This window comes from Geotrypetes seraphini, chromosome 3 (genome assembly GCF_902459505.1).
Source record: "Geotrypetes seraphini chromosome 3, aGeoSer1.1, whole genome shotgun sequence".
In the NCBI taxonomy this organism is placed as follows: Eukaryota; Metazoa; Chordata; class Amphibia; order Gymnophiona; family Dermophiidae; genus Geotrypetes; species Geotrypetes seraphini.
Genome location: NC_047086.1, coordinates 201,755,166 through 201,768,017, shown reverse-complemented (window position 1 = coordinate 201,768,017; position 12,852 = coordinate 201,755,166). Strand labels below are relative to the sequence as shown.

Genomic DNA, 12,852 nt, shown 5'->3' with positions numbered 1-12,852 from the left:
AAGAGGAGAGGAAACATTTAATGACGAATACGCAACAAGAGAAAGAATGATTGCAGAGGCAGAACACCTGGCTAGACACTGAACTGACCAGAGGAAAAGAAAAGGAAAATTATAAATTAAACTGTAGTCTGGGCAACAGTGGCGTACCTAGCATATGTGACACCCGGGGCCCATCATTTTTTGACACCCCCCCATCTGTATGAAAAACTTGATTTTCAATAACAATTCCATCAGCATCTGCCCCCTTTCTCTCCCTTCACCATGCTTCCATACCACCCTGACCTCCTTTCGCACCCTTCACGTTTCCATACCACCCTGACCCCATTTCTCACCCTTCACCATGCTTCCATACCACCCTGCTATGCTCCTTTCTCTCTCCATCCAAATCATCAAGGTCCCATGATGCCTACTTCTGCTGCCTCTGCTCCGGAAGAGGTAAATGACATCGGAGAGGGGCTGGGCTGGCAGACGCAGAGAGTTGCGGCAAGGTCCCGCGATCACTGCGGCTCCCAGTCCACACACCCCCCCCACGACGTCACTTACCTCTTCCGGAGCAGAGGCAGCAGAAGTAGTCATCGCGGGACCTTCCTGCACTTCAGCACGGCTGCTGACTCTGCTCTGGAATAAGTACGGCAGCCGCGCTGAGGTGCCGTTTTGAGCAGCGCGGGAGGTTCCGGACCCGGCTGGCTATGCACCCCCTTGAAGCGTGCACCTGGGGTGGACCGCCCCCTCTTGGTACGCCACTGCTGGGCAACAAGGACGAGGAGATCATTCGACTGAGGAAGCAAGTAAACAAGACTGACATTATTGAATGACGGTTTGCAGAAGCAGGCAGATGACTTGCTTATTCAGTTAAATGAGACAAAAGAACAGGAATCGTATCTGGAAGCAAAGTTCCAGGATGAACTGAAGGCTCACATCAACCTTTCTAACCTATACAAGAATACAGCAGAGAACTCTGAAGCTAGGAAACACAGAGTTGACCATGGCTGTTAAGGAACTGAACATAGCTCTGGAAGAGGCTAGAAAAGACACAGATGACTTGAACTGGAAGCATCTAAAAACAAAGTAGTGATGGAAATGAAGGAAGAAGTTGGCAACCTCACAGAAAGAAATAATGTGGTATTTCAGTAACTGCTGGAGGCGCAGTGCCAGCTCAAAACTCTGAACCAACAGTTTAATCAAATGAAAGGGCAACTACACCAGGAGTTGGTACAAGTTAAAAGTGACTGTCAGGTGCTTCAGTCTGAGAATGATAAGGCTACAGCATCAAATGTCACTTTGGTAAAGGAAGTTGATGCGCCAAACAAGAGGCTTTGGAAAACAGAGCAGGATTTACAAGCAATCCAGTCCAGGAAAAGCGAGTTGAAGAAAACCACTGAGGAATTAAAAGAGGAAAGAGATGCTCTCAGCTACCAATATGACCAAAAATTGAGAGAGAAGAACATAAGCAGTGCCTCTGCTGGGTCAGACCAGAGGTCCATCATGCCCAGCAATCCGCTCACGTGGCGGCCCATCAGGTCTAGAAACCTGTATTTAACCCTCTATCCATACCCTTCTATCCCCTTTTCCTTCAGAAAATTGTCCAAACCCTTCTTGAAATCCAATACAGTACCCTGTCCTATCATGCCATCTGGAAGCGCATTCCAGGTGTCCACCATCCATTGGGTGAAGAAGAACTTAAGACATTTCAAGTTCTAAAGAAGATGCAAAAGTTTTCAGAAGAAAATGGAAACCAAGATTATTACTTTGGAATCTGATTTAAAGGCAGCTCAAGAGAAACTTCAGAGAAATAGTGTTCGGGAGCAACCAATGCAAAGCGATGTCCTGTGAATAGAATAGGACCAAGCCCAAGCCCCGTAAATAGAGCTCCATGAAGCCCTGGTGGGGCTAAGGGAGGCCAGTCAGAAGATAGATAACTGGGATGACCCTAAAGAGGGGGACTTAGCATCCTCTACAGAGTGCTGGAAAGAGTTGCCACAGGCATACACACCTGGTGATGTGAAGAGGGTGAAGGGTGCCATAGTAGAGTTCTCAAGTGGATACCCCCTGGGGTTTGCTGTTCACTATTACCCTGTACCTAGGCACCAGAGTGCCACAGGAAGGAATCCCAGTCCAAGGATGCTCCCTGGATGAAGGGAAGTGACGTTCTCCCCAAAAGAGTGAATACTGGGCGAGAAAGTGTAGTTTGTCAGAGTGATATTGTTCCTATGGATTTCTTACCAGACAAAGTACCAGACCGGACTAAGTGGAAGCCACTGGAGAAACTATCTTTGGGGCTAAAATGGATGACTTAGCTGCTGAACCAAATGCAACAGTTTCTGTAACCTCAAAGGTCAAAACTAAAAAGAGGGGCAGGAGGCCCATTCTGAGGAAAGTGAAACCTTCACTTTCTGAGGAAAAGAACTGAAAGAAGACTAAAACTAGTTTAGGAGAGGACTTTGGTTTGGGTACAACTATTGTCTTAACCCAAAAACCAAGTCTACAGATACAAGTGGTAAAGTGTCAAAAGGACAAGTCTCAAGGGCAAAAAGTATGGAACCAGATCCTGGACTTCCAAGAGTTAAAATTGGAATAGTTTATTGATGCCTTTAGCAAATACAATATTACAAAAAATATATTTTAAAAATAATAAAAGCCAAACACAATACAAAGAAAGTGTAATCACTGTGTGGTATAATGCTGTATTCAAGTGATCTGATCCTACACAGGCCGTGTTTCGACAGTATTCTGCCTTCCTCAGGGGTCCTTTGAACACAGTTAAAAAGCACAGTTACTTACTGTAACAGGTGTTATCCAGGGACACAGGCAGATATTCTCAACATATGGGTGACATCATCCACGGAGCCCCGATGTAGACAGCCTCGCAAGCAGATTTGCTTGAAGAACTCTAGAAAGTTAGCGTCTGCCGCACCGCAATGCGCGAGTGCCTTCCCGCCTGATGTAGGGTACGTGTATCCTCAGTTCAGATAGCTAGCTAAGAAGCCAACCAAAGGAGGTGGGTGGGATGTGAGAATATCTGCCTGCTGTCCCTGGATAACACCCATTATGGTAAGTAACTGTGCTTTATCCCAGGACAAGCAGGCAGCATATTCTCACATGTGGGTGACCTCCAAGCTAACCAGAATGGGATGGTGGGAGTGTTGGCACTTCAGGAGAATAAATTTTGCAATACTGCGTGGCCAAAGTGGCCATCCCGTCTGAAAAATACATCCAGACAATAATGAGAGGTGAATGTATGAACCGAGGACCAAATGGTAGCTTTGCAAATTTCCTCAATAGGAGTAGATCTAAGGAAAGCTACAGATGCCGCCATGGCTCTAACTTTATGGGCTGTGACTTGACCCTCTAGATGCAGACCAGCCTGAGCACAGTAGAAAGAGATGCAAGCAGCCAACCAGTTGGAGATGGTTCTCTTGGAAACTGGATGTCCCAACTTGTTTGGATCAAATGAAACAAAAGGTTGAGTAGAAGATCTCTGTGGTTTAGTTCTTTGTAAGTAGAAAGCTAAAGCACGCTTGCAGTCCAAAGTAAGAGGACTCCAGGGTGAGAATGAGGCTTTGGAAAAAACACTGGAAGTACAATAGATTGATTGAGATGAAATTCTGAAACAACTTTTGTTAAGAATTTAGAATGAATACAGAGGATCATGTTGTCGTGAAGGAATACTGTGAAAGGTGGGTCTGCTACTAAAGCTTGTAGCTCACTGAGTCTGCGAGAAGACGTGAAAGTAATGATGAAGACCACTTTCCAAGTGAGATATTTTAGATGAGCCGAAGACATTGGTTCAAATGGAGGCTTCATCAACTGAGCAAGAACCACATTGAGATCCCAAACCACTGGAGGCAGTTTGAGAGGAGGTTTGACACTGAAAAGTCTTTTCATACATCTGGAAACCACAGGATAAGCAGATAGTGATTTCCCTTCTAGTGGCTGATGAAAAGCCACAATTGCACTAAGATGGACTTGAATGGATGTTGGTTTGAAGCCTGATTGAGATATATGAAAACAGGTAATCCAGAACTGAAGACAAGGAGGTAGACTGAGGCTCCTTGAGATGAAGAGCGCACCAAGTAGAAAATCTAGTCCATTTCTGGTTGTAACATTGCCTAGTGGTAGGCTTCCTGGAAGCCTCTAAAATGTCCTTGACAGATTGAAAGAACTGTAGATTGACAGTTATGTTGAAAGGTACTAAGCTGTCAGGTGCAGAAACTGCAGGTTGGGATGAAGTAGAGAACCTTGAATCTGTGCAAGCAGAGACGGAAAAACTGGTAGAAGTAGTGGCTCCCTGCTGCTGAGTTGAAGTCGAAGAGAGAACCAAGGTTGTCTGGGCCATCGAGGAGCTATCAGAATCATGATGGCCTGTTTGTGTTTGACGAGTGGTCTTGAGAATGAGAGGGAATGGAGGAAACGCATATAGGAATCTGCTCGTCCATTCCAGAAGAAAAGCATCTGCCTCCAGGTGATGAGGAGAGTATATCCTGGAGCAAAACTTAGGCAATTTGTTGTGGAGAGATGCAAAGAGATCTATCTGAGGAGTTCCCCACTGAGAAAAAATGTGATGGGAGAGGTGACGAATTGAGTGTTCATTCATGAGGCTGTAGAAGACAACTCAATTTGTCAGCTAAACAGTTTTTCTCTCCTTGAATGGAGATGGCTTTCAGAAAGATATTGTGAAGAATTGCCCAATTACAAACCTTCTGAGCCTCCTGGCAAAGGGGAAGAGATCCTGTTCCTCCCTGTTTGTTGACATAGTACATGGCGACTTGATTCTCTGTACGAATGAGGACTACTTGATCGTGAAGATGCTGAAAAGCTTTGAGAGCATTGAAGATCACTCTGAGTTCCAACAGATTTATGTGACACTGACAATCTGTGCTGGACCAATGCCCTTGCATACGGAGAGCATCAAGATGAGCCCCCCAAGCTTAGGTCGAGGTATCTATCGTGAGGACCTTTTGATGAGGGGGCATTTGAAACAGTAAACCTCTGCAGAGATTGGAAGAGAGCATCCATCAGTGGAGAGACTGTCTCAACGAAGGAGTCACTGTAATGTGCTGAGAGAGTGGGTCTAAAGCAGGGATCTCAAAGTCCCTCGCAATCCAGTCGAGTTTTCAGGATTTCCCCAATGAATATGCATTGAAAGCAGTGCATGCACACAGATCTCATGCATATTCATTGGGGAAATCCTGAAAATCCGACTGGATTGCGGCCCTCAAGGAGGGACTTTGAGACCCCTGGTCTAAAGCCTGTGCCCACTGAGATGTTAGGGTCCACTGAGGAATTCTGAGGTGAAGTCTGGCAAAAGGAGTCACGTGAACTGAAGAGGCCATGTAACCTAGCAGAACCATCATGTGCCTCGCTGAGAGTGAAGTGAGGGATGACACTTTGTGACAAAGTTGAATGAGAGCATCATGACGTTGCTGAATAAGGAATGCTCCGAGTTGCAGTGTCCAGTACTACTCCAATGAACTGTAGAGTCTGAGAGGGCTGTAGCTGGGATTTTGGAAAGTTGATTTCAAACCCCAAACTTTGTAGGAAGCAAATAGTCCATTGGGTCGCTACAATAATCCCCTGAGATGTTGAATCTTTGATGAGCCAATCGTCTAGGTACAGGAAAACCTGAAGAGCATGGCTGCGCAGAGCTGCTGCTACTACCACCAGGCACTTGATGAAAATTCTGGAAGATGATGCCAGGCCAAAGGGTAACACTCTGTATTGAAAATGATGATTTCCCACCCGAAATCTGAGAAATTTGCGAGAGGCTGGATGAATGGGAATGCGAGTGTAAGCTTCTTTGAGATCCAGAAAGCATAATCAATCATTGTGATCTAGAAGGGGATTACAAGGATGCTAGAGACAGCATCCAAAATTTTTCTCTTGACAAGAAATTTGTTGAGAGCTCTAAGATCCAAGATAGGTCGGAGATCCCTCATCTTCTTCAGGACAAGGAAGTAACAGGCGTAAAATCCTGTGCTCTGCTGTTTCAGAGGAACTGTTTCGATGGCACGGAAACAAAGCAGAGATTGAACTTCTTGAAGAAGAAGGGTGGTCTACGACAGATTGGAAGGATACTCTTTTGGGGGAAGATCTGGTGGAACCTGGATGAAGTGAAGAGAGTAACTTTCCCTGATGATTGCAAGGACCCAGAGGTCGGATGTAATGAGTTCCCATCGTTATTTAAAAAAAATAAAAAGATGGAGAGGACCCCTAATGGGGAGGGGAGAGGACAGAGGCAGAACGTTTGAGGTTATGCTCTGTGTTAGATGATCAAAAAGACTGAGAGGCCTTGGGTGCAGCAGGGGTCTGAGGTTTATGCTGCCGCTGCTGTTGCTGCTGATGCTGGCTTTTGAGAAAAACACCTCTGGTAAGATGGAGGCCTAAAACCCTTAGCAGTGGAAGGCTTTGGCCTGATTATGGAAGCAAACGACTTCTCATGTTCAGATAAGCGCTTTGTAGCTGCCTCAATGAAGTCATCAAACAACTCATTGCCCTGGCATGGGATGTTGGCCAGTCGATCTTGTAGATTCAGGTCCATATATATGATGCGGAGCCAGGCCAGATGGCGCATCGCCACCGAGAACGCAGTGACTCTAGAGAACATTTCAAACGCATCATATGTAGCTTGAACCATATGCATGCAAAGTTGACCCAGAGTGTGATGCATGTGTTGAAACTCTGGAAGTCGATGTTGAGGAAGATACTTGAAAAAAAAATCAGGCATGGCGTTGATCAAATGTTTCAGATAAGAAGTAAAAACAAAGTTATACTTCAAAATTCGGTTTATCATCATTGAATTTTGATACAGTCGATGACCAAACTTGTCCATGGTCCTGCCCTCTCGGCCATGAGGGACGGTGGCATAACTTTGGCAGGACTGGTTCTTTTTAAAGAAGACTCCACAAGAAGAGATTGATGGGATAATTGTCTCAAATCCCTTACAATGGACCATCTTAAATTGAGATTCCATCCTTGCAGACACAGCAGGAACGGAATATGGTGTATCAAGATTTCTTTTGATAGTTTGAGAAAGAATGCCATTCATGGGTAATTTGAGAGAATCCCTAGGAGGATGAGACATACCCAGTTCTTCCAAATACTCCTTAGAATATTTTGAGTCAGATTCCAAAGTGATGTTAAGATCTTTACTCATTTAGCATAGAAATTTTGTAAAAGACACCTGATTTGAAGAAGTATGACCTCGTTGAGGAGAAGGTGAATGAGAGCCCTTCGAGGTACCTTTCACAGCAGAGAACGAAGGTGAAGCCTCTCTGGAGTATTGATACCTGAGATCCGAATCCATAGGCAAAGATGAAGACTAACGCCCACTTCTGGAATGTGAAGAAAACCTCGCAGGAGAAGAACTCGACTGACGAGAATGGTGAGGCTCTGCAACAGATCTCCTCGACAAAGGAGTTGGTGGTCTCGAAGAGTCTCGATGCCTTGATAAATGAGACCTGTCTCGAGAAGAAGACCTGGGCCTTGATGAATGTCTCGAATCACGGTCCCGTGATTGAGTTAGATCGAGCCTCGAAGATGAATGTCAAGGAGTCCTCGTTCTGTGCCTGGAAAAGGGCAACGCCTTAATGTGAAAAGGTAGGACTGGAAGTCTGAGAACGATGTTGAGACCCTGAAAAGGACTCAGCTCCTTGTGTAGAGGCACTGTTAAGGACTCAACGCCTTGTTTAGAGTGTGTAGAATGATTTTGAGGCATTCTCAAGGACTTGACTCCTTGTATTACTGCTGAGTGCTCAGGCTAAACTGCAGGAAGCATGGTCGAGGCAGGAGTCAATTTGGCAAGCATGTTACCAAACTCCTGATGCAGAATAGTTTCCAACAAATTCTGCAAAGCCGGCACTCAGACCACTTGGTACAATTGGTGTGGCTATGGACTCAGAGGAAGACGACCGAAGAAGATTGTTGCCTCGATTTTGAGACACATTTCCTGGGTAGCCTCGGATCTATCGGTTCTAAGGGTGGCATGTCCGGAGGGGTTGGCTTAGCTATCTTACCTGACGGAGACACTGAGGATAACGGTGTCTTGGGAGAAGATTTAGCTGATTTCCCTGAAGACGAAGACCTCCCCATCGAGGAAGGTTTGAGCAAGGTCGAGGTTGAATGTTTTGGCCCCGTAGAAGACTGATGGAGTCTAGGTCAGGGCCAGAATCTGGGGTCGAGGTTTTAGTTGAAGACAGATCCATTCCCCCAAATATTTTCTCAATCTGAACTCAACGACGTTTAAGGGCTTGATTTTGAAAGTGTAGCATAGCGGGCGCATGACTCCGGACGATGATCAGGTCCTAAAAAGTGATGGATATCGCGCATTGATACCCGCTACACTTATTGAACCCTGTGACAAGCTGGGACATGGAATGAAACACAGCCGCGGTGAAATTGAAGCCCAAAGGCTGAGGCTGCAGAGTAGGCCCCGCAGTAACACGATCGAAAAACCAAACCAAACTTAAAAAAAAAAAAAATCAAACGTGCAATTAAACACAGCGACCCTGTAAAAGAAAATACACGAGTTTCAGTGAGAGGAGGCATGAATAGAACTGTCTAGCGCAGAGTGTCAAAACGATTGGCTTTTCGGCTCCACAGAAAACTTAGAATTGAGGAGACGCGCGCCCTATATTCAGTGATAGGGTTTATACCGCTGGATTATCTGATTAAAATTTATCCAGATAACTTTAACCTGTTACTGTCTCACTGAATATTAACCCCCATGATTTGGGGTTACCAATTGGCTTAATCTTTTCACAACCACTTAACTGTCTTGGTTTTACCCCATTCCAAGCATGAACGTATACAGTGCTGGCCTGTCCACTAGGCAAATTAGATGGCCACTTAAGACAGTACAATTTAGGCAGTGGCATTGCTTTGGTATCTGTTCTCTCTCCATTGCTCTGCCTTTACCTCCCTTCTTCCATTGTGGCAACAACAGTTCCATTGTTGCAACAACAGTTGTCAGCTATAGAAAATGCATAGTGGCTAGCATGGTGCACTGAGCATCTATGTATGCTTAAGGCCTGCCAAAACCCATTCCCTTTGAAACAATAAGTTCAGAGTGGATGGGAGCTGGTGGATTTCAAGGTCCTGCACTAGTCACAATACATCATCTATAGCTGAAGTAAGGTCTGAGCATCTTGTGAGATGGGGTGGGGTGGGAAGAAAGAAGTAATGAGTGAGACCACAGGAGTGGGGATGGAAGAAAGGGAGATGCTGAAAAGCAAGGAGAAAGGGAATTAAGGAAAGGGAGAGATACTGGGGATGGTGTTGGGTGGGGGTAGGGCCTTAAGCTGGGAGTCACCCAGTGGAAGGAGCATGACTGAAGATTTGCCTAGAGCAGGAGTGGGCAACCACAGTCCTCAAGGGCCACAACCCAGTCAGGTTTTCAAGATTTACACAATGAAAATGCACAAGATTGATTTGAATGTACTGCTTCCACTGCAAGCAAATAGATCTCCTGCATATTTATTATGTAAATTCTGAGAGCTGGATTGGATTATGGCCCTTGAAAACCATGGCTGCCCACCCCTGGCCTAGGGCATTAGATACCCTCGGGCTGGCCACGAAAAAAAAGTCTTGCACTTCAGATGGAAAAGTAGAACTTAACATTCCAATGTGCACTGGGGTGAAATGGGATTGAATCAACCTGGCCAGTAGCAGATTAGCAGTAGCAGAAGGAACCATATGCCATTTCCAATCATTGAATTACCATCTGCTTCCAGGATGAAACCAGAGCATTCCCATTCATGAAAAATAAATATTTGGGAAATATAGTTGTTTTGTTTGGCAGGAGTATGCACGCCAAAGCAGATACTTAATCAGCTACAGACCTCATGAACAAAGAACACTCTGGCACCGGTGTAGATTCCAACTCGCACCACTGCTCGAACAGCTGCATTCATTCCTGTGTAAGGAGCACAGCAACAATCAGACATAGGAAAACACACCATGGTTAAATGCAAGTCCCACAGTAACGCAATGAAAACAGCCAGCACTTAAGAGATGATGATTAGCTGATACTGTATGATTAGCTCTACTGCTCAGTACATCTGCCTGTGTATTGATGTCTGGCTTTGTGGTCTTTCATTTATTTGTATATCCAAAAAAAGAGAAGCTAAGATCAGTACAAATATGCAAGTCAATAAAGGAGCAGATTAAAAAGTATAAAAAGGGTAAAAGATCATGCATTTAATATATTGTTTTCTGTGGTGCAATCTAGAGATTGACACGGTGACTGTTACCTGTGCCTAGTCATGAGTAGCCCGCCAGAAGGGGGGGGAGGGGAATCAACTGGTTACTGCAGGTATGGGGACAAGGTATATACGGTACACCCTGTGGGGCGGTAAATGGCCTTGTCCACAACAGTAAAGATCTGCTGCAAGTTGCCTTCCTTCCCACCTCTCCAGGTCAGCAGCCCCCCTCACGATTGCGGGTGCAGAAGCAGCCCCCCCTTACAGTCCAGCAGCTACCCTCCCTCCCATCGCGGATCAAACAATCCCCCACCCTCGCACCAAATGCATTCACCGCCACTGGGGATTCCATTTATAAATCAGGCCCCCCTCTGCTGAAGCCGACCCGGAAGGTTTCCCTCCGATGTCAGAGCTGACGTCGGAGGGAAGCCTTCCGGGTCAGCATGGGATCTCAATTACTTCAACAGTCCTTCTTCCAGCAGGGCTGCTCCTTTCTGTCTTCAGTGGCACTTGTTTGCAGGAACGCTGCGCATTCATCCCTGCCAACAAGTGCCACTGAAGGCAGGAAGGAGCAGCCAAGCTGGAAGGAGGACTGTTAAAGTAATTGGGATCCCCCGGCTGATCCAGAAGGTTTCACTCCGACATCAGCTCTGATATCGGAGGGAAGCCTTCCGGGTCTGCTTCGGCGGAGGGGGGTAGGCCCAGCTGGTCAGCCCTGAAAGGATTAAGTAAGGGATAAAGGGGATAACGTGGGACAAAGGGAGGGGACATGGGAGGGGCATGGATTAGGGACAACAGCTGGAAGGCAGGGAGGGGGGACAAAAAGGAAGGGAGGGGGCATGAACTTGGAACACAAGGGAGGGAATAGAAAGGAAGAATTAAAGAGATGGTGCACATGGGGAAAGAAAGAAAGAGGAAAATTGTTGGGCATAGAGAGAGAGAAGTGATGTAGAGATACATGGGGAAGAGAAGGATGAGAGAGAAAAATGTTGGATATGGCGGTAGAGAGGGACAGTTTGAAGGGGATACAAGAGGGAGGAATGTTGGACATAGTGATGGAGAGAGAGGTGTAACATGGTGCTGGAGAGGAGTGATAGAAGGAGAAATGTTGGGCATGGGGCTGCTGGGCAATAGTGAAAAATGCTGCATGTGATCCGGGGGATGAAAGAAGGAGAAATGTTGGATGCAGCAGTAGAGGGAGTGGGCGAGATGCACCCTGGATCTCTCTCTCTCTCTTGCCCACCCACCTGTACACAGGGAGAGGGGATCGTAGACTTTTGAGATTATGCAAGCAGGGAGATGGGCACAGGGGAAATACTAGAAAGGAACGTTCAGGAGACATAGAGAAGGGGCTGCTGGGCAATGGTGAAAAATGCTGCATGTGATCCGGGGGATGAGAAAGCACAATTACTTACCGTAACAGTTCTTATCCAGGGACAGCAGGCAGATATTCTCAACATGTAGGTGACGTCACCAACGGAGCCCCGCAGCAGACAGCCTTGCAAGCAGACTTGCTTGAAGATCTTTTTAAGAGTTTACGAGTGCTGCACCGTGCATGCGCGAGTGCCTTCCTGCCCGAGTTAGGGCGCGCATCTCCTGTGAGGTACCTCAGTTCAGAAAACTAGCTAAGAAGCCAACCAGGGGAGGTGGGTGGGTTGTGAGAATATCAGCCTGCTGTCCCTGGATAACAACTGTTACAGTAAGTAACTGTGCTTTATCCCAGGACAAGCAGGCAGCATATTCTCAACATGTGAGTGACCTCCAAGCTAAGCATAATGGGATGGAGGGAGAGTTGGCAAATTAAGAAAACAAATTTTGTAAAACGGTCTGGCCAAAATGACCGTCCCTTCTGGAGAAAGTATCCAGACAATAATGAGAGGTGAAAGTATGAACCGAGGACCAAGGGGCAGCCTTGCAGATTTCCTCAATAGGAGTTGATCTGAGGAAAGCTACAGACGCCATCATTGCTCTAACTTTGTGGCCCGTGACTCGACCCTGCAGTGGGAAACCAGCCTGAGCAAGCAGAAAGAGATGCAAGCAGCCACCACCACCAGACACTGTGAAAAGTCTGGGGGATGAGGCGAGTCCGAAGGAAGGAAGAACTCTGTAGTGAAGATGAAGATTCCCCACCTGAAATCTTAAGTATCTGCGAGAGGCTGGATGGATTGGGATATGAGTGTAAGCCTCTTTGAGATCCAGAGAGCATAACCAATCCCCCTGATCCATCAGGGGATACAAAATTGGTAAAGAAAGCATCCAAAACTTCTCTTTGACTAGAAATTTGTTGAGAGCTCTGAGGTCCAGAATGGGTCACAAATCCCCCTTCTTCTTTGGGACTAGAAAATAACGGGAATAAAACCCCGTGTCCCGTTGGTTCAAGGGAGCCTCCTCGACAGCTCGAAGGTGAAGAAGAGCCTGAGCTTCCTGAAGGAGAAGGGGAAGATGCGACAAACTGGAAGGAAACTCTCTTAGAGGGAGAACTGGAGGTACTTGAAGAAAGTGAAGTGAGTATCCCTCCCGAAGGATGTTGAGAACCCAGATATCTGAGGTGATCAGCTCCCACTGGTGATAAAAGTGGTGAAGTCGACCTCCTATGGGCAGAAGAGAAGTCTGATGGAGGGAGGTTGGTATGCTCAGACTGAGAATGTCAAAAAGA

General features: G+C 46.3%; 1 protein-coding gene across 3 annotated transcripts in view; it reads right to left on the bottom strand.

Moving 5' to 3' along the window:
• Nucleotides 1-12,852, bottom strand: part of LOC117356327 (ATP-dependent 6-phosphofructokinase, muscle type-like) — a 240,359-nt gene that overhangs the window by 182,598 nt on the left and 44,909 nt on the right. For all 3 annotated transcript variants that reach the window (XM_033935393.1, XM_033935395.1, XM_033935394.1), the window contains one exon: nucleotides 9,837-9,910. In XM_033935393.1, coding sequence (XP_033791284.1) covers nucleotides 9,837-9,910 — 74 coding nt within the window. The remainder of the gene's footprint in view (nucleotides 1-9,836; nucleotides 9,911-12,852) is intronic.